We start from the raw sequence: 20,986 nt of genomic DNA on the forward strand, positions 1-20,986 counted from the left end.
AAGAATGCTATTCGATTAAATGAGGACTTTATCTAGCATTAGGATCAGTTGCGTGATAATAAATCCCAATGACTTAATTCCATAAATTGAAGTATTACGCTGTCTGCTTATGCGTGAGCTGATTAGCTTTTCCATGTCATTTGCGTTGTATATTAAAAGTACGTACTGTTTTGACGATAGAAATCATGTCCCTCAAATCAACTGAAACCCGATGATTTTTGGAATTCCTTTATCCGTTTATTTTCCAACCGGGTAGAGTGTGACGAATAGTTTTTACTGTTGTTTTATTTTTGAATTTGAATAAAGGCTGCTCTAATGTTTGTCGTAATTTTATCTGGAATCGAAAAAGACAAGGAAACCGACATTGGAATTTCCAAGTGTAAATCCATATTTTCTCAACGGCATTCACATTGTGTTCATTTACCAATGTCATTGACCATTGTGTACGTACGCAATAGTAATTGGAGTACTCTAATTATATCAAATGCAAGCGTTCGTATATTTCTCGGGAATTAAGTATCTTCGGATGCAAGGGCTTTAAATAGACGTGGTTCGAGGTTGAATGTGATAAAAATGGGCGAGAATTGGTCGTTGATCATTGAAAATAAAAGTAGAACTGACCTAAGAGAGAGAGAAAAACAGTCTCCGTCTCATCAAAATACTTATGCCTTCACCGAGTCTCAGAGAATTACATAGAGTGAGTATGTGAAAAATACCCACGTTTTTTGAGTTTGATAAGAGCATCGCACGAATAATATAACACGTTTAATTGCGAAAAAATGGGCGAAAATAAAAATTACGATGCTGGTTTATCCAGCAAATGTATAGCGTAGTATGGCTCACTTCCGTTTTTTTTGCGTTGGGCATTCCATGAATTCTCTTCAAGATAAAAACTGTCACACGCTTCAGCTTATCATCTTTTGCTAATTCACAATAAGCAAAAACTTCATCTCAACATATTTTTTTCTTTTCTGTTCAATCCTGTGATAAAAGTTAAATGGCATCGAGTTTTCGGGTACTATAAAAGCGACTGAATCACTATGGAGAGCATCAGTTTTAATTATAATTTCAAGTGAGTTCAGTCCGCAAAAGTGACGGGAAAAAAAGTGGATGAAAGAAGTTGTGTGTTTTTTTCCTCAGTGTGTTATTCAATTTCAAGACTTGTGCAAATGATGAGAAAAATGTGTGCTGACAACTGTTGTTAAAGTCATTGCAACAGAAAAGCTCATACTTGTGTGAAAGTGCCAATTTGATTTCAGCAAGACTCTTAGCAATTATACGAAAATAAATGTGGAAAAAGATGTTTTCCAAGTTTGTTGTGATTTTGTTTTGTGTACGCATCATTTGGTGTGATACGTCTCAAGTAGACGATACCGAAGGATAGTAAGTAATTTTATTGGATTTTCCCAAAAGTCGGATTCAATTCGTGCGTAGAATTGTTCCGCAAATAATTAGTGAATAGGAGAAAATCCAGAACCAGTTCAGAAAAGTAACTGAGAAGAAGCAAAAGTAGCGTAACGAATTTTTGTCTCAAACCGAAGTGATACAATGTGGTGCTTCTTTTTGGCTCATCTCTCAAACTTTTCATCGTCGATAATTCGATTTGAACGCAAAGTTTAGACACGAACATTTATTACGATGTAGTCTATTCGTTATTTTGTCTACCAACGGAAACGTGCAGAAATAGAAATAAATCTTGAAATCCATTTTATTCGATTTAATTGCCTTAAGATCGAATGTAAATGCCATTTGAAAGAGGATAACAAAAAAAGGGTAAAAGTAGATATCTCAATGAATGAAATCGATGGAACTTTTTGAATATACCGTAACTTTTCTCGCTACGAACGACTTCGTTTCTTCAAAACCAGCTGTAATTCGATTTCTGCGCTGATTAATAAACAGTCTCTCAATAAAATACACCCGCTCAATCGACGAGTAGCTACTTACAGCTATGTAAATCCGATTGAATTTAGCTTCGATTGCTTTGATATTTTCCATTTTCGATGTTAATGCGCAGTTTGTGGGAAGACTCGGTGGAAAAAAGAGTGCGGATTTACTCCATAGCACCATGGAGAAATAAATTGGACAATTTGTAATCGGACGGAAAAAAATTAATTCCTTTTTTATAAAATCCGGTTCTCTGCTTCTATCTACGATCACAAAAAGAGGATAAAAAAAATTCGCAACACGCGTTGCATTGCGATAGGCAACTCTGGAATTGGCGTTTTTTTTCGTTCGTGGGATAGAGTAAAAGTAAAAATAACTCACCAGTAACCCAGTTACCAAGGCCTTGGGCCAATTCGTTTGATATCCATTCGAGCACTGGAAATGATTTATCAAAGTTTATGTACAGACGCAACGACTGCCGCGATATACTTACACTTGACTGAGTTCACTATCATTCGCCCTTGATAAAATTTAAAAGTTAGCCGCAAGAATTAGCGCGTGGGAATTCTTGTATATTCATAATCGTAGTACATAAATTAATATGCGAAATTATCATATTTTCACTGTGGGAATAAATTAAATTTCCGAATTTTTTTTTCTTTCTTCCGCAGTCAAAATGATTTTGGTAAGGAAGATTATGGTGGTGAAGAAGTTCACGACGTTTTTATTAAAAAGCATGCTTATCAAACCGGTACAGGATTCGGAAATTTCAATTTCCCATCGTTTGGACGTCAATCATCATCCAGCTCTGCTGCTAGTAGTTTCAGTTCGAGTAGTTCAGGCACTGGTTATGGATTCAATAATCCATCTCAAGCGGCATCATATTCGAGCAGTTCGAGTTGGAGTTCGAGTTCGGCAAATGGCCAACCGCCTCCATTGGCACCATTTGATCAATCTGGTTATGGTCAATCAGGATACGCAACGACCGCTGTTCCATTGGCCAGAGTCAGTGAGAAAATCTGTCAAAATATAACGCCGTCCATAGCGAAGGCATCCACAAAGTGTTCGATTGTTAGAAAAACTTGTATCGTTCAATGTTTGGACAACTATCAATTGTCGAATGGCGAATCAACAGGCAAATTGTACTGTAACAACGGTGAATGGGCCTTGGAAAATCTCAATTTGGCTGATAATCTTGCTTGCAAACGTTAGTACAATAGAGTTTTGATTGAAAGTTCATTTACATGAATTATTAACCATGATTTTTCCGGGATAAAAAGACAGATTAAAGAGCTTTCTAATACTTTTTACACTTTTCACAAATGAAATTTTGCCTTGATACATAGTTTCAGTCGACATCATGAATATTTTTTGTTTCAACAGCACGTAGATACCAACCTACATCGATACCATTCAATCAATATGGTTATGGCCACTCAGGATATCAATCAACTGCCGTTCCATCTGGCTATGGCCACTCAGGATATCAACAGACTGCCATTCCGTTGGTTGAAGCCGTCGAGAAAGTGTGCACAAATAAACCGAAGACCATACTGAATGCATCCACAAAGTGTTCGCTCGTTACGAAAACTTGCGTCGTTCAATGTTTGAACAACTATCAATTACCGAATGGTGAAACGAAAGCCAAAGTCTACTGTAACGACGGCAAATGGGCCATAGAAAATCTTGAATGGACTGATAAACTTGCTTGCGAACGTGAGTGCACCATAGTTTTGATTGAAAGTGGAATTAAGTTTTTGAATTTAATTACAAACTTCACATTTGGATTTTCTTCAAAGAGAAACGTTTTCTTTGGATAAAACTAATACCATTATTATTGAATCAATCGATCGCTGTATCAACATCATTCAATTTAAATTTTCTTCTAAACTATATTATGTATTTGTAGCCATCTGTATGCCTCCTTGTAAAAATAATGGCATTTGCATTGAGCCTGGAACTTGTTCATGCGCCGAAAATTTTGTCGGACCATATTGTGAACACGAGAAGAAGTTGTGTTTGACAAAACCGGTCGTTCCACATAATTCAAGATTGGTTTGCAGCTCAACGAGTTGCACAATTACTTGCGCTAAGGGTTATACATTCCCCGATGGAACATCAATTACGAATATGATTTGCAAAGACGGCGAATGGGCACCATCGCGATCGGATCAAAGCTTCATTCCAGATTGTCAACGTAAGATTTGTTTGAATACTCTTAGAAAATTGAAAAAAAAAATTTACGACTCCAAGTTTTGGTTAATGACTTTTTTCATGATGAAAAGAAAGAGTTGAGAGTTTTGTATACATACAATATCACATCTATGTGGAAAGGCTTTTCTATTTAATGACTCTTTTGCCTTTATTCATAGTTTTTAGGTTCATTCTTGTAGTCGCATGCTCATTGCTCATTCTTTCTTTCAATCTCGCATTGCAGCCACGTGTACACCACCGTGTTTAAACGGTGGGAAGTGTTTGTCGTACAACGTTTGTCAATGTGCCAAAGAGTTCCGCGGTAAACAATGTCAGTTCAATGTTGATGTATGCGCTCCAAAGAAGATTGATTTTAACGGTGCGTACAGTTGCTCGGGCGATAATAATGCACTTCGTTGTAAGCTGTCATGTCCGGAAGGTGTTGCATTCTCCAGCCCACCAGCCGCTGAATATGTTTGCGAATATGAAAAGGGATACTTCATGCCGTCAACCGTTCCGCGATGCAATTACAGTGAGTTTTTTTCTCTTGAGCCACGTTTTTTTTACTCCGAAGTCTATTGATTATATTGTGAAGAAACAAGATTTCTCAAAGGGAAACTTAATTCATTTAGAATATTCTCGCTAGCATTCGACTTCTTTTTTCTCTCTAAACTCTCTTTGTGATATGGAAAAAATGCAGGTGCTGACATGGAAATAGTTCGTGGCAATGAACTGTCTCAATCGTTTGCAACGTTAAATCGAACAACAATCATAGGTGGCAGTGTTAGTGGGGGAACGCGACGAGTGAAAAAGATCCGTAAGAAGGGCCATAAGAGTTTCGAGGTGGAAGATGAAGGCGAAGATAGTGGTAGCTATGAGAAAATAATCAAAACGAAGACGATAATCGTGAAAAAAGGGCGAAAAACGAAGAAAGGCAAAGAAGCTTATGGAGACGATGAATACGAGTACGAATACGAAGATGAAGACGGTGGAAGCGAAGGATTCAACGGAATGCCAGCAATTGGTGTTTATTCGCTGTACATATCAAGTGGATTGACGGTAAAACATCGTGTGCCAAAACCAGCCACCTGCACTACATGGAATGGCAACAAAGTGAAAACATTCGACGGATTGATATACACTCACAGTTTGCGCTGTTCACACACGTTGATCCAAGATAAAATCGATGGTACATTCGGCATTGTGCTGAGAGCCTGTTCGAACACACATCAACAATCCTGTCCACATGCTCTCGAAATAATGATGTCGAATACGAAATACATTTTGGAAAGCATTAGTATGTGCATAATTGAATTTGTGAAAAGTTTGCACGCGAAGTAATGTTTGTTCTTCTTGTTTTCTCTTTGTAGACGGTTCGGTAATTCTGTTCAAAGAAGACAGAGAAATGGCGATTCCAATGCAAATAATGGGTCTTCGCATCACCAAAGTTGGCCTCACATACAAAATCAACTTGGAACTAATTGGATTGACCATCAATTGGGACGCACAACGACTGATTAACATTGAAACTACAGCCGCATTATTCAATCGTACAGTTGGTCTATGCGGCACTCTGGATCAAGACCCCATGAATGATTTTACTTCCAAGGATGGATCCGTTCACAAAGTATGACGATAATAATTGATTAAAATTTTGTTCATAATATCAATTATTGTCATTTCTAATCATATTTCCCATGACTAGACCACCGCGACATTTGTTGATGCTTGGCAAACACCAAACTCAGTCTGCGAGAATGAAGTCGCTAACGATCAAGAAATTGAACTTACCTGCTCCGATGATATTAAAACAGCAGCTAAGGAAATTTGCAACAAATTGCTGACCAATGAAAAATTCAACGATTGCTTGGCGGTAAGACATTTTCTTTATTTTTGTTGTATTGATAAAAAATGATAAATGTTATTTGCTCATTTTTATTTTCTTTATTTTTCGTTTTTTTTTTCATTTTCTCCTCCCACACTTTTTCTTTTCCATTTCCATTGAAGAGCTTGAAAAAAGAGGCGATTTTGGAAGCATGCATTTCAGACTATTGCTATTGCAAATATGAAAATCGCAACGAGTGTGCATGCAATGGGCTCACTGTATTTGCCAAAGAATGTCTTTTCCAAGGCATTAATTTGAAGGCAGACTGGCGAGATATGGAGTTATGTCGTACGTTCTTCTACTTATTTCAATTTTTTTATGAGAAAAATGTTTTTTTCATTATTTTCTTAAGACAAAGTTATAAAAAAAAAGTTTATTTAACTCTCTTATGCATACAACCGCCTCCAGACGGGCAACATTTGAACGCCTGTAGAACGTAAACCGTACATCGGCTCAAATTGCTTCAAAAGGAATTTTTATTGGTCAATTTCTCTTCATTTTTGTCTTTGGCAATATTTGTCTATGTAGTGTGATTGTAAAGTTATAAACAAGAATGTGCGAAAATTTGATAAAATAAATTATTCCCTTTCGAAATTAGACACATTTTTGAGACTTTTAAACAATGAATTTGATTGTTCTCTGATTTATGTCAATCGCATTTCCTGACTAAACCATGAGGAATCCAGGATTATGAATATTTTTTTAATTATCTATGGCCAAAAATCAACCAAGTACCAATACTCCCAGCCCTGGGAAAAATTAATGCATTAGAGGATTAAATAAGTATTTTAGCTTTATCACATTTGATGCTGTCCATTGAACTTTCTATGTTTTTTTTTCTTCAATTCCAGCATTATCTTGTGACAATGGTCGAGTGTATAAGGCATGTGCTCCGATGTATGAAAAATCTTGCGGAGGTGCGGTTGAGAATGAAATATCAACAGCAGTTTGTAACGAAGGATGTTTCTGTCCCGATGGAACGATCCAGCATGATGGAAAATGTATTCGTGTTGAAGAATGTCCTTGTACGTTGCGTGGCAAGACGTTCAAAGCGGGCAAAGAGATTAAAAAGGATTGTAACACATGTAAATGTGAAAAAGGGGTATGGAAATGTTCAGATTTATCATGCGGAGCGCGTTGTGGGGCCATAGGAGATCCACACTACCAAACATTTGACGGGAAACATTTTGATTTCATGGGCAAGTGCTCATACTATCTGTTAAAAACGAACGATGACCTGGAGATAGCTGCTGAAAATGTTGCTTGTCCGGGTGGGTATTTCTATGTTTATCAATGATTCCATCCAAATGCATTGAATTTTCGCAAAAAAAAAGTCTACACGATAAGAATGGATACATTTTGATCCGATTCAAATTGTATCTATGAATAATTCAAAAATTGAATTCCGTTGAATTGAAAAGGTTGCCTATTCATAGATATGAATGCGCAGTATTCCAAATCAAACAATTATAATTCATTCCCATAGCAAACATGCAATTTATTATCAACCGAATGTGGGTTTCGTTTGATTCAAGGCAATTTATATTTAAATCAAAATTCCAGGTAGTATATCGGAGTCGATGAACTTCGGTCCGGTAGGTGTTGATATGCCATCGTGTACAAAATCCATATCCATCAAGGTGAAGCATGAAAATCAAACGGCTACGATACTGCTGAAGCAAGGTCGATTAATTCAAATCGATGGTATTGAAATTACGAAAGTTCCATTAAAGATTTTCGAGGGGTTCATGCGAATCCGATTTGCCAGTTCGACAATGTTATTGGTAGCATTCCGTGATGGATTGAAGTTGTGGTGGGATGGAATGACTCGCGTGTATATCGATGCTCCGCCATCGTATCGTGGTAAAACAAAAGGTCTTTGCGGTACGTTTGATGCGAATCAACAAAATGATTTCCTCACACCGGAAGGTGATATTGAATCGTCAGTCGCCTCATTTGCAAACAAATGGCGTACAACGGAAAGTTGTGATTTTGTTAATGACGATGTGAATATTCCGCATCCGTGTCAATCAAATATGGAGAATAAGCAAAGAGCGCTGGAAGTTTGTGCCAAGTTGAAGAGTAAAGTATTCGAAGAATGCCATTGGTACGTCGATCCTGAACTCTACTACGAAGATTGTATGTACGATATGTGCGCTTGCAAAGGTGATACGGCATCATGTATGTGCTCAATTTTCTCGGCCTACGCCAACGAGTGCAGTCAACAGGGTAGCATCATTCACTGGAGGCACTCCATTCAAGAATGCGGTAGGTCGTTGATTAGGTTTAAAATAAGACTTTGCCAAAGTTAAAATAAATTTGTAATTAAAATCAGTCTATTTTTAAACACTTAACTCACACTTTATTCGCCTAATTTTACAGCAATTAAATGCCCTGCCGGTCAAGTTTACGAAGAATGCTCGGATCGGTGTTATCGCAGCTGTGCCGATATGGAATCAATACCGAAAACTTGTCGCACAAAATGTGTTGAAGGATGTCGATGCCCTGAAGGACAAGCGCTCGATGAAAACAACGAATGCATTCCAATTACAATGTGCCCGTGCGCCTATAAGGGACTCACTTTCAATGCTGGATACAAAGAAGTTCGACCGGGAACAAAACATTTGGATTTATGGTAAAACTTGATTTTTACAAGAAAACTTTCTTTTAATTTGTGGTTATTAATATTAGAAAACTTTTCTCATCTTCACCATTTATCACTTTAATTCATACTCACTACCTCCTCTTCAATCAATGCTACTGCTACTATGTTGTCATTGATTCACTTTTCAGCACTTGTGCCGGAGCTGAATGGCAATGCACGGAAGCGAGTGATAGCGACAAAGACAGATATCCACCAGCCGCTGACATTCGAAACCAATGTTTGCTCGACAAAAATGAAGAGTTCACAACGTGTCAACCGACTGAACCAAAAACGTGTAAAAATATGAATGGTTACGTGGCAAAAACATCTATCGAATGTCGACCGGGTTGTGTTTGCAAAAAAGGATACGTTTTAGATGTTGCGTTGAATAAATGCGTTTTACCGGTGAATTGTTCATGTCACCATGGAAGCAAAAGCTATAGTGATGGAGATAAAATCAAAAGTGATTGTAATATTTGTGTTTGTGAAAGCGGTAATTGGGTTTGCACCGATCGAATTTGCCCAGCCACATGCACAACTTACGGCGATTCACATTTCACAACGTACGATGGAAAGGACTTTGATTTCCAAGGCGCTTGCAGTTATGTGCTGTCAAAGGGTGTCATTGATTCCGGCGAAGGATTCACCGTTACCATTCAAAATGTATTATGTGGGTCACAAGGCGTCACTTGCTCCAAATCTGTTACTATTGCTCTGTCGGGCAATCAACCCGAATCGGTAACACTGAATTCCGATGCAACTGTGCCCGGTTCATTGTTGAGCAGACGCGAAACAAACGAAATGGTTCACAAAGGAAAGAAAAAAATCATGAAAATTCATCGTGCTGGCGTTTTTGTTGTTGTCGAAGTGCCGGGATTAGGAGTTCAATTGAAATGGGACCGTGGAACACGAATTTATGTTCAATTGACTAGCAGATGGAAGGGACGTGTATTGGGCTTGTGCGGAAATTTTGACGGTGATGCTGTCAACGATTTTCAATCACCATCAACTGGATTGGAATCAAGCGCAATCTTGTTTGGCAACTCGTGGAAACTTGAAGAATTTTGCCCACGTAAGTTGATTGAAAACACGTTTTCATATCGAAATTAATGAAAATTCAGTAACCAATTCTTGGCAAGTTTCATTTGTTACGATTTTATTTTGAATTATTTTTGAAATTAATTAAACATCGAAAATTGTTTCCTTCAACAGAACCAGTCGAACAAATCGACGCTTGTTCAGTTCATCCGGAGAGGAAAATTTGGGCAGAGAAAAAGTGTGGTGTGTTGAAAAGTTCAGTATTTGCACAGTGCCATTCTGAAGTTGATGTGGATAAATTCATGAAGAGATGCATATTCGACTCTTGTGCTTGTGACCAAGGTGGCGATTGTGAATGTCTTTGTACAGCAATTGCAGCTTACGCTCATATTTGCACGATGAAAGGCGTGCCAATCAGATGGAGGACGCCCGATTTTTGCCGTAAGTAGCTTTTAAACGCCCGATTTTTTTTTCATTTGGAACGTTTGTGATATCAATTGTTGTTCTCTCGAAGCTCATTTTTTATTTCGATTTGAGAATCGAAATGCCATTTTCATATTCAACATTTATAGGTCAGCGTCTGTGTATGGTTTTTTGTGTTATTCATCTTTTATGCTTATTAGTTAAAAACAGAAAACTATAATTACTTTCAGTCAAAGCTTAATTTTCATTCCATTTCTACTCCTTTTCCTTTCGCATCTTCAGCAATGCAATGCGATCCACATTGTTCGGAATACAAACCCTGCATATCTGCTTGTGGCGTTGAAACTTGTGATAATTTGCTCGATCAAGGAAAAGACTGGAAACTTTGTGCAGAAGATACTTGTGTTGAAGGTTGCCACATCAAACCATGTCCCGTTGGTCAAATTTATGCGAATGATTCATATGTCGACTGCGTTCCAAAATCGATTTGCAAGCCAGTATGCTTGAGCCTGAATGGTGTTGATTATTTCGAAGGCGATATAATCAAGAGTGATAACTGTCAAACGTGTCGCTGTAGCAAGGGCAAGGAAGTGTGTATTGGTATGCCATGCACTGCAACATCAATTTTACCATTCCATGTGCCAGTTGTCACCATGAATCAGGACGCGTCGGCAACATGTTTGTCCGGTTGGAGTGAGTGGATCAATCAAGAAAGAATGAGCGTGGGTGAAAAGTCGAAAAATCTCACCAAATTCAATGACAATGAACCACTGCCGAACGCGTTTATGTTGAAAAACTACAAAAATTCCGCTTTTTGCGATGCTGATTACATGTCGCAAATAGAGTGTCGCAGCGTAGACTCGCATTTGCATCCAAAAGTGATTGGCGAAGATGCGGAATGTTCATTGGAAAAAGGATTGGTTTGTGAAGGCGCTTGTCATGATTATGAAATTCGAGTGTTTTGCAACTGTAACGATGATGTTGAAATATTCACACTAGATTCACCTGATCACACAACACACCGCTATACACAACCAATTTATCGATCGAAAATCATCGAAATGACCACCGCCACACCGTCCTTGATTTATGGATCGATATGCAATCCAGCCATTCCGCATGTGGAAAAACCCGGAAGTTGTCATGAATTCTATCACTGTACGATGAACACCTCGGGCGTTTGGATGTTTGTGGAAAAGACTTGTGGCAAAGATATGATGTTCAATCCACAAGCAATGGTTTGTGATCACATCGACAGTGTGAAACGCATCAAACCCGAATGCGGTCAAGTGCAACGTCAAGTTGAAAAGGTCACGGAAATTAAAAAAGTGATTGAAAAAACGATCATTAAGAAAAAGAAAACCAACAAAATAATTTATGGTTCGATTTGTGATCCAGCTATTCCGCATGTTGAAAAACCGGGTAATTGTCATGATTTCTATCATTGCACAATGAACACATCTGGCGTTTGGATATTTGTTGAGAAAACATGCGGCAAAGATATGATGTTCAATCCACAATCGATGATTTGTGATCATATTGACAGTGTGAAGCGGATTAAGCCTCAATGCGGCGGCGAATGGGAAAATGAAATCATCGAAGATATTTCGGTTATTACAAAAGAAAAACTCGAAAAGAGATGTCCCGTTGGTCAGATATGGAGTGAATGCGCGGTTCCATGCGGAAGAGCTTGTCATTTCTATGACAAATATTTGCAACAGAGCGGATTGTGCACGGGAAGCTGGAATGCATGCGAAAAAGGATGTGTTCCAGAAGCTGCGGCCATTGACTGTGGACCCGGCTACTATTGGCGCGATGATAAACTTTGCGTGAAAAAGGCCGACTGTACCTGCCGAAGTGATGATGGAAAAGTTGTAAAGGTTAGTTTTGATGGTAGACACTTTTAATGATTTTCATTGTCTACGCAGAAAAATTGTTTTTGAAGAAAGAAAAAACGAAAAATAGACTTTATTCTGAACAACTCTCTTAATATACCGAAAGAAATTGATTTTTTCAATAACAAAATAATGAAATCATTTTCAGCCTGGATCAATTTACAAGGAGTCCGATTGCAAAATCTGTCAATGCATTGATAACGTTTACGTTTGTGATGTGCAAACTTGTCAACGCAAAGAAAAAACAATCGATATAATTGAAAAACCAATCACGAGTCAAATCATTCATGATTCGGTTGTTGTAAAAGACACACAAATTGTAATCAACACAATCACACCACCGGCTGATTGTGCACCAGAAAAGTAAGGCTTTAAGAAGAAATATTCTGTTCAATTATATCTTCCCTTCTTCTTTTTCCTCCTTTTATTCTTGTTTTCATCGCTTTTCTGCTTCCTCTACTTCTTTCGTATTCTTTTTCGCTTCAGTTTGATTCCTTTGGTGAATGGCAAAAATCCAATTCCCGACAGTGCATTCAATGCGAGCAGCTATTTGACATCATCATTCAAGCCACAGTTTTCACGTCTCAATTCAAAATCTACGCCCGAATCAAGTATGTACTTTTGGTAATTAGAGTTGAATTATTGAATAAGAGACGCTACCTTAAAAATGATTATTTTCTCTCCTTCAGGTGGTAGTTGGTCTCCGGAAATCAACGATCAAATGCAGTACTTACAAATTGGATTCGAGCAACCTGTCCCACTGTACGGAATTATTATGCAAGGCAGTCCAATCTTTGATCAATATGTAACCAGTTTCAAGATTTTGCATAGCCACGAAGGCCGAGCATTCCACTATTTGGTCGATGAGACGTCGAAACCGCAAATTTTCAATGGTCCAATTGATTCTCGCACGCCGGTGAAGTCGATGTTTAAAATTCCAATCGAAGCAAAAGTGATCCGAATCTATCCATTGACCTGGCATGGGTCGATTGCGATTCGAGCTGAGCTCCTCGGTTGTTCGCCATACAAAGTGGTTGAAGAAGAAAACACGATTCCACCTCATCACGAGCAAATCGAAGAGAAGCCAATTTGTGATGATCCACTTGGTGTTGTTAGCGGAGCCTTACGACCAAATCAAATCAAATTGAGTTCGCACAAGACGAGCGTTCCAGAACAATACGCTAAAGAGTCATTGAAATTGTCGTCCATAGTCGGTTGGCAACCGTACATAGATTCACCCAATGAGTACGTTCTATTCGATTTCCTTCAATTGCGCAATATAACTGGAGTAAGAACCAAAGGAGGCGATCATTGTTGGGTGTCAGTCTACAATATTCTTTACACGCAAGATTTCGTTGTTTGGAATAAGCTGTTGAATACCGACGGAAGTGGTGAACAACTATTCTTGGGCAATTTCGACGGCATAACAGAAAAAGCCAACTATTTCCGATTCCCAATTAAAGCACGTGCAATCAAAATTATTCCAACCAAATGGCACGATTGTATTGAAATGAAGATTGAACCAGTTGGATGCTTCGTTGCTTACGAATATCCAGCAGTTGAAGTGGAAACAACAACCAAATTCGTCCCAATTAACGTCCAGTGTAACATTTGCCCGGGAGTCGATAGTGCATCGAGCGCGATTGAAGGCGTTTGCAAGTGCAAAACGGAAGAATTTTGGAATGGAGTCGAATGCGTTGCTCGAAGCATGTGTCCGTGTATCGTGCATCACATTACCTATGGTGTTGGTGCTCATTTTGAATCGGACGATTGTTCGCAATGTACTTGTGTTTTGGGTGGTGTTACTCAGTGTAAATCACAAGAGTGTAAACCATGTGGAACGGGATTGCGCCGTGTCAAATCAACAGCATGCCTCTGTCTTTGTGAACCATGCCCAGCTGGCCAAATTCTATGCCAAACCAGCGGTGCTTGCATTGCTGAATCAGCTTGGTGTAATGGCATCCAGGATTGTCCAGATGATGAAATTAACTGTTCGTACAAACAGCAATCACAGACTCAAATCATTGAAAAGGTGAAAGAAAAAACGACCATTATAAAAACATGCCCAGAACCAAAATGTCCACCTGGTTTTTATGTTAAAGTTACGAAATCGACAAAGAGCAAACCGTCAGCCATGCTGAATAGCGCTAACTTACCATTAGCCAATGAAGTCGATGGAATCTACAAGGAATCAAGCGAAGATAATACCGAAATACATTCAAAACTGCCGCTGCCAGGCGATGCAAAGAACAAGAAAAAGGATGAATTTGCGTGCGTTGAATATGATTGCATCCCAGAAAGAGCAATCAGCATCACAAAAACAGAACAACTTGTCTGTCCAGCTCCGAGCTGCCCGAGCGGCTATGAGGTAGTTTTTGAACAAACACCATTGGCAGCCGCCTGTTCGAAATATAAATGCGAATTAATCCCAAAGAGAGATGTCGTTTGCAATATCACCGGCCGAACATTCAGCACTTTCGATGCTGTCGAATACAAATACGACTTTTGCGATCATATTCTGGCAAGAGATCTATCATCGAATAATTCGACCATTTCGAGTGAGTATTTTAAACTCAAATTTTTCCCTCAAATTCAGAATAATTTTTTTCTCGTTTTTTTGTTGTTAATTTTTCATTGATTTTGTTGTTGTGAATTGTTCAATTGATTTTTCTGTTAATCTTTTTCCACAGTTCAAAAGAATTGTTCAACGGGTGGATTCACATGCCGAAATCAGCTAACAATCACCGACAAATCGTGCAATTTGGTTGTTATTCTCTACACCGATTCGAGAGTCAAGCTTGATGACTACGAATACACGATTGATCAGCTTGAAAAATCCGTTTACAGTCAAATGAATTTGTTTACGATATCAAAAGTTGGCAATTCCATCCTGTATGTATCGCATTTACAAGAGTTCTGGGTGCGTCTAGACGAGAATGGTGATGTAAAAGTGGGCATTTCATCAAAATACAAATCACTTGTGGATGGTTTATGTGGTTACTACAACGAGTATCCAAATGACGATAAGCGTTTGCCAAATGGTTCACAAGTAATATCGACTGTTGATTTCGGTGATGGTTGGTGGCGTGATCCGACGTCCAAACTGAAATGTGAAGCACATGCCTGTTCACAGCAAGATCAAGATGTTGCCTGGGAAATGTGCAATAAAATCAAAGACGGGGCATTCGAATCGTGTTCGCATGCAATCAATGCTGATCATTTCATCTCAAAATGCCTGGAAACGGCATGTGAATGTCTCAAATCCGGCAAGGGTGCACAAAATTGTAAATGTTCACTCTTGCAAAATTATGTAACCGAATGCATGGCAGCTGATGGAAACATTCATTTTGATACATGGCGTTCGAAATACGATTGCATTATTGCATGTCCAGCTCCGTTGGTGCATCGTGACTGTTACCGTCGTCGTTGTGAACCATCTTGCGATACACTCAGCAAAGAAAATTGTCCGTTCTTGCCCGGCACATGCTTCTCCGGATGTTATTGCCCAGAAGGAACCGTTCGAAAGGGTGAAAAATGTATAACAGTCAATGAGTGCAAAGATTGCGTTTGCGATGGATTCGGTCGATCACAGTACATCACCTATGATCGCAAAAATTTTACATTCGATGCAAATTGCACATATTTGCTGTCGCGTGATATTCAAGTACCAAATGCACACACATTCCAGGTGTATGTATCGCTTGGTCCATGTCCAACGTACAACCTCGAATATGACATAGATGTTCGAGGTAATTTCGATGAAGAACACAGTTGCACACAATCGTTGCACATTTTATACGGCCAACACATCATTCACTTGCAACGAAGTGCACAGAGACCCGGTTCGTTAGAATCATTGGTCGACGGCATTGCGGTGACGTCATTGCCGCTTAAAAAAGAATGGGTTTCAATAACCGAAGATAGAGGCAAAGGAGTTAACATTGACTTGGTGAAATCTTCGGTTGAAGTAAATGCAATTTTCGACGATTTATCGTTCTCGATTAAAATTCCAAGCGTAAAGTACAGCAGTAACGTTGAAGGTCTTTGTGGAAATTGCAACGGTGACCCGACCGATGATCTCAAACCAAATCCAAAACGGTTGGACAAAGTGAAATCCAATGATTTGAATGAAATACTACAAACATGGTTGGCCGATGAACCGGCGTTGAATTTGAAAGAGAAATGTGTTAGTGAAACGAAAATCAATGAAGAATGCGTTCCATTGCCGCCAGACAGTGATCCATGTTTGCAACTGCTCGATCAGACTGCATTCGGTCAATGCCATTTGATTGTTAACGCCTTGAAGTATGTGTCAATGTGTCAACTTGATATGTGCAAAACGGGACCCAACCAAAAAGGTGCGTGTTCTCATTTGGCTGCTTATGGTCGTGAATGCTCTCGCAATGGAATTTGCGTCGATGGGAAGAGAGGTGCATGCGCCGAAAACTTTGAATGTCCCGCAGACATGGAGTACAAAGCGTGCAGCTGTCATAAAACGTGCGAAATGGTCAAAGGAAAAACAACGTCGGAAAAAACGAAGATTTTGAATGAAAATTGCGCCGAACCAATCGACGGTTGTTTCTGTAAACACGGAAAGATTTTGAATCAAAATGGAAAATGTGTCAGCGAAAGAGAGTGTTTGCCGTGTGATGATAACAATCATTTCGTTGGCGATAAATGGCAACCAGACAAATGCACCGAATGTGAATGTACCGTCAGTGGCAAAGCCAATTGCACTAACAAACAATGCGCTGTCAGTGGAGCGGTTTGTCAAGTCGGTTTCAAGGAAGTATTGATCGAAGCTTCGGCAAATGATTGTTGTCCACAGTTTAAATGCGTTCCTGAAACAATTTCGGCTGTTTGTCTTGACAAACCTCAACCAAAATGCGCTCCGGATCAATTCATTAAATTGATCATTGACAGCAGCAATTGCACTTCGTACGTTTGTGAATGTAAGCCATTGAGTGAGTGCAAACCAGCTCAAAATCGTCCACTTCGATCGGGCGAAAAATTGGTCAAAGAAACAACAGGATGTTGTCCAAAAGAACTAATAGTCTGTGATAAATCGACTTGCCCACCCAAACCAGTAAAATGTGATCATCAATTTTACGAAATCGTTGAAAAGGAACAAACACACGCTGATCCATGTTGCGAAGAATTCATTTGTGCTCCACCCAAGAATTTGTGCCTTTTCGAGCTAAACGGCAAAACAATTGCAAAGAAAGTGGGCGAAATTTGGCTAACCGATAAACCATGCATCAAAAAGAAATGCATTTATGGTGCTAATGGACTGTCAACCGTTTCGGAAGAAAAAGAAATATGTCCGTTCAAAAAGTGTGCCATCGGATTTAAATTGAATGTACCACAAGGTAATTGCTGCGGTGAGTGTGTTCAAGACAAATGCGTACTTGCCAATCAAACATACGAAGTTGGCGCAACGTGGTTCAGCAATGACAATTGCACCACTTTCAAATGCACTTTGCTTGGAAATCAAATGGTCGTGTCCAGTTCACAGTCAACATGCCCCGATGTCAGCGATTGTCCGATAGAGCAGAGGTATTTAGAAGATTGCTGCCAACGATGCAAGAAACAAATCGAAGATAAGAGTAAGTTTTGGTTCAACACATTTTTTTCATTTTTAAATACATGTAGTACATAATTTATTTTGAAATTTTTATCCCTTTTAATTAATTTAATTTAAAAAAGATATATTTCATTAGACACTTCGAACATTGATTATTTAATTTGATCCAATTTCAGAGCTCTGTCTTCCGATTTCATTGAGCGACTCACAAACGCTTGGTTTGGTCGAAGTGAATGATTCACATGGCAAGTGTGTCAATACTCAGCCCATAAGAGGATTCACCGAATGTCATGGCGCATGTAATTCAGGAACGAAATACAATCGACTCACGTTGAAACAAGATAAAAAGTGCCTTTGTTGCTCAGTTGCAAACTACGAAGAACTCAAGGTTCCAGTGAAATGCACCGATGGATCAAAACAAACCATTCCCATTTCTGTGCCAAAAACATGCTCATGTCAACCGTGCGAAGAAGATGAATCACATAAACACAACGATCATTTACTCGATTTTCTGCGATCAACCGTCGTTTATTAAGTAGAAATTTACCTCACAATGTGAAGTTCACATTCAAATGGATCATATGAATAAATCAATGAAAAGTATTATAATATAGAATTTGAGTATTACGATAACATGTTTTGGTGAACAGAAAACAATTAAAGTCATACTCAATATGAAGATGAGGCAAAATGTGTTTCATTTAAAAAAAACAGAAATCTATGAAATTAAAGAAAAAAACAATAAATTAATAATAGAAACATCAAACGTAACTTTGCACAACAAAAAATTGATTGGTGTTTGTGTATGATAGGAAACAATGCTTTATTAAATAGCATAGAAACAAAATTGACATTTGAAAAATGTACAGCTGTTGCTACTTCAATTCGACTTGAAGTAATTGGGCGATAATTTTACAAATGAGGCTGTGAGAATGAAAATGGCAATACAGGAATAAACATTCTGAAGCGCATCAAGAAAAAAAAAATTCGCAAAAGTGAATCATGAATTCTGAATACGCAAAAGTGAGCCATGAACCTCCTATGCTGCCCATGTAAATTCATGTTTCACTTTTGCATATTCAGAACTCATGATTCATTTTTGCGAATTTTTTTTCTTGATGCGTTTCAGAATGTTTATTCCTGTATTGCCATTTTCATTCTCACAGCCTCAAATGTCGCAGTAGGATTTATCTCCTCTTTGGAATCTATGTTTTTTAAACTACCACAGTGAATATAATTATAAAAATTGTATTCAAATTACACATGATTGTGCATATTGATGAGATTTTGTGAAAAAGCGGCAAGTGTTAAAATCGATCGATGTCGGTAAACTTTAAATTCTTTTAAATAATGTTTTATACAATTTAATCATATGTTTTGGAAAAGATGAGTCAGTTAGATTTGGCCAACGTAATCTGAAAATAAAATTTACTTTTCCGTTTCAATTTAATAATTTTTATTATTTTATTGACAAAAAAATAGGGAGCGAAAATCAAGTGGTCAAAAAAATTTACCAAGCAACTAATGAAAAAATAGAAGCATTAGCACGGAAGGCATATTACATCATGATTTGTGTGATTCTTCCGATATTCATTGTATCGAATATTGCTGCATCTTTTTATCGATACGTTTCATCTGGACACTCCAATGATTTCTTTCATTTAATTTATCCAGCATAAATTTTCCATTTGAATAAATATTTTTCTCCCCATATGTTGAGGTTTCCTTTCAATTGGAAAACACCGGCTGGATATGGCAGGCATTTTTATTCAATTGTCTACAGTGTTGTCTGCAGGGATGGAAATGACCTATACTCTAATTTTCATATCTGGTTTTTGCGTATTTTCATGTGATTTTACATTTGATCTTGAACAGAACTTGCATGAAATAAATGAAATTGCAATGCAACATAAGCATTTCAGCATCAAAAAATAAATCGAATTGAAGCAAAAGCTGAATGGTATCGCACAAATTCATGCAGAGGCAAAGGAGTTGAGTGACTCATTGTGAATTTTCATGAGAAAAACGAATTTAATTATTGTTTCATTCATAGAGATTCGTTAACAATTTTTCGGGTTTGATTAGTGAAATTATATGTGCTTATCTGATTTTCGTTTGGGTATCTCTATGCAGTTTAATGCTGACAATTGATACGGTATTTTTACTACAATATCTCAAAAGAATCGCATTTCGTATAGTCATCCAATCAATATTTCTAGCTCATTAAAAATGGAAATTATATGGGTATTTTACAAATTCCGATGCCTACTTCAGTTGTGGTTTCAATGTTATAATTAGTTTGTCACCTCGGCAACGAAGTGACAGAGTGATTTCATTGCATTGGTGAAGGAGTGTATGATATTGCTTGGTATCTGCTACCAATAAACTTACAGCGAAATATTCCAATGATGATCGCATTGAGTAATAAGGAAAACCACATTCAAGGACTTGCTGGCTATCACTGTACTCGTGAAACCTTTATGAAGTTAGTTTTGAATTTTTTCTTCATTTTTCCTTGATCTTATCGATCCAAATATTTATTTGTCTTATTTCCAGATAAAAACTACGTTCTCTTGTTATTTTGGTGCTACGTGACTTCTAACACATCTGAACTACATTTTTGAAATTGTACCTACGTATATTCATCAACTTTAAACTAATAATAATTTTCATGAAATCATTTAAGTTATTCTATCAACCTTAGTTGTATACGGTTTGCCATTGTGTACCTTAATGAGCCTGGATAATTGATAACATTATAACACCTACATATGGTCAATAATTTTTTCCAATTTCCAAGAATTTTGTACTTATATTCTTTTCTTTTTCCTTTTCGTTTTCTTACTCATAATCAATTTGTTTGTGTCGTTTGTTTTTTTCATTATTTTAAACAAGGCTTCGTAATAGCATACCTTAGCACGCAGTATATTTAAGGCTCGGTATAATATACCAGCATATCGCACACACACTGCTGCCGCACATACTTCTCTCGCGCGCAAACGGTTGCGTTCACAGCAAAGTTTTGTTTCTGAGTTGATTGCGATGGCTGTGTACTAGGCCGTTTCTCCATGTTGAAAAGTCGAAACCAACAAACACATTCTGAATCGGTAGAGCCTGTAGATTTCAAATATATAATTTTCGTGTTATAAAATTTATTCCTCGCGAGCAAAATTGCGAATTAACGCTCTAATGCATACAACCACCTCTAGATGGGCAACATTTGAACGCCTGTAGAACGTAAACCGTACATCGTCAATGATTTCTCTTTATTTTTGTTTTTGGCAATATTTGTCTATGTAGTGTGATTGTAAAGTTATAAACAAAAATGTGTGCAAAAACAAAAATTTGACAAAATAAATTATTCGAACTCGAAATTAGACACATTTTTGACACTTTTAAACAATGGATTTGATTGTTCTCTGTTTTATGTCAATCGC

General features: G+C 37.9%; 1 protein-coding gene across 1 annotated transcript; it reads left to right on the plus strand.

Annotated features, from left to right (window-relative positions):
- The first annotated feature begins 1,040 nt into the window (after positions 1–1,040).
- LOC129564908 (hemocytin) lies at positions 1,041–18,233 on the plus strand. Its single transcript, XM_055439162.1, has 20 exons — positions 1,041–1,072; positions 2,559–3,094; positions 3,271–3,603; positions 3,797–4,084; positions 4,325–4,612; positions 4,781–5,377; positions 5,451–5,707; positions 5,786–5,953; positions 6,088–6,253; positions 6,817–7,236; positions 7,529–8,233; positions 8,348–8,600; positions 8,759–9,681; positions 9,822–10,088; positions 10,353–11,950; positions 12,114–12,328; positions 12,452–12,576; positions 12,655–14,523; positions 14,656–17,571; positions 17,726–18,233. Exons 1-20 carry the CDS (start codon positions 1,041–1,043, stop codon positions 18,082–18,084), a joined length of 12,315 nt encoding a protein of 4,104 aa, XP_055295137.1. The 3' UTR covers positions 18,085–18,233.
- The last annotated feature ends 2,753 nt before the right edge of the window (positions 18,234–20,986 follow it).

Source organism: Sitodiplosis mosellana, unplaced genomic scaffold (genome assembly GCF_009176505.1).
Source record: "Sitodiplosis mosellana isolate CC-2019 unplaced genomic scaffold, AAFC_SMos_1.0 Smas_scaffold_2, whole genome shotgun sequence".
In the NCBI taxonomy this organism is placed as follows: Eukaryota; Metazoa; Arthropoda; class Insecta; order Diptera; family Cecidomyiidae; genus Sitodiplosis; species Sitodiplosis mosellana.

Coding starts and splice junctions, on each gene's coding strand:
- LOC129564908 (XM_055439162.1), top strand. CDS start 1,041: ATGGAGAGCATCAGTTTTAATTATAATTTCAA. Junction 4,085..4,324: donor CTTCATTCCAGATTGTCAAC/GTAAGATTTGTT, acceptor CTCGCATTGCAG/CCACGTGTACACCACCGTGT. Junction 11,951..12,113: donor ATGATGGAAAAGTTGTAAAG/GTTAGTTTTGAT, acceptor AATCATTTTCAG/CCTGGATCAATTTACAAGGA.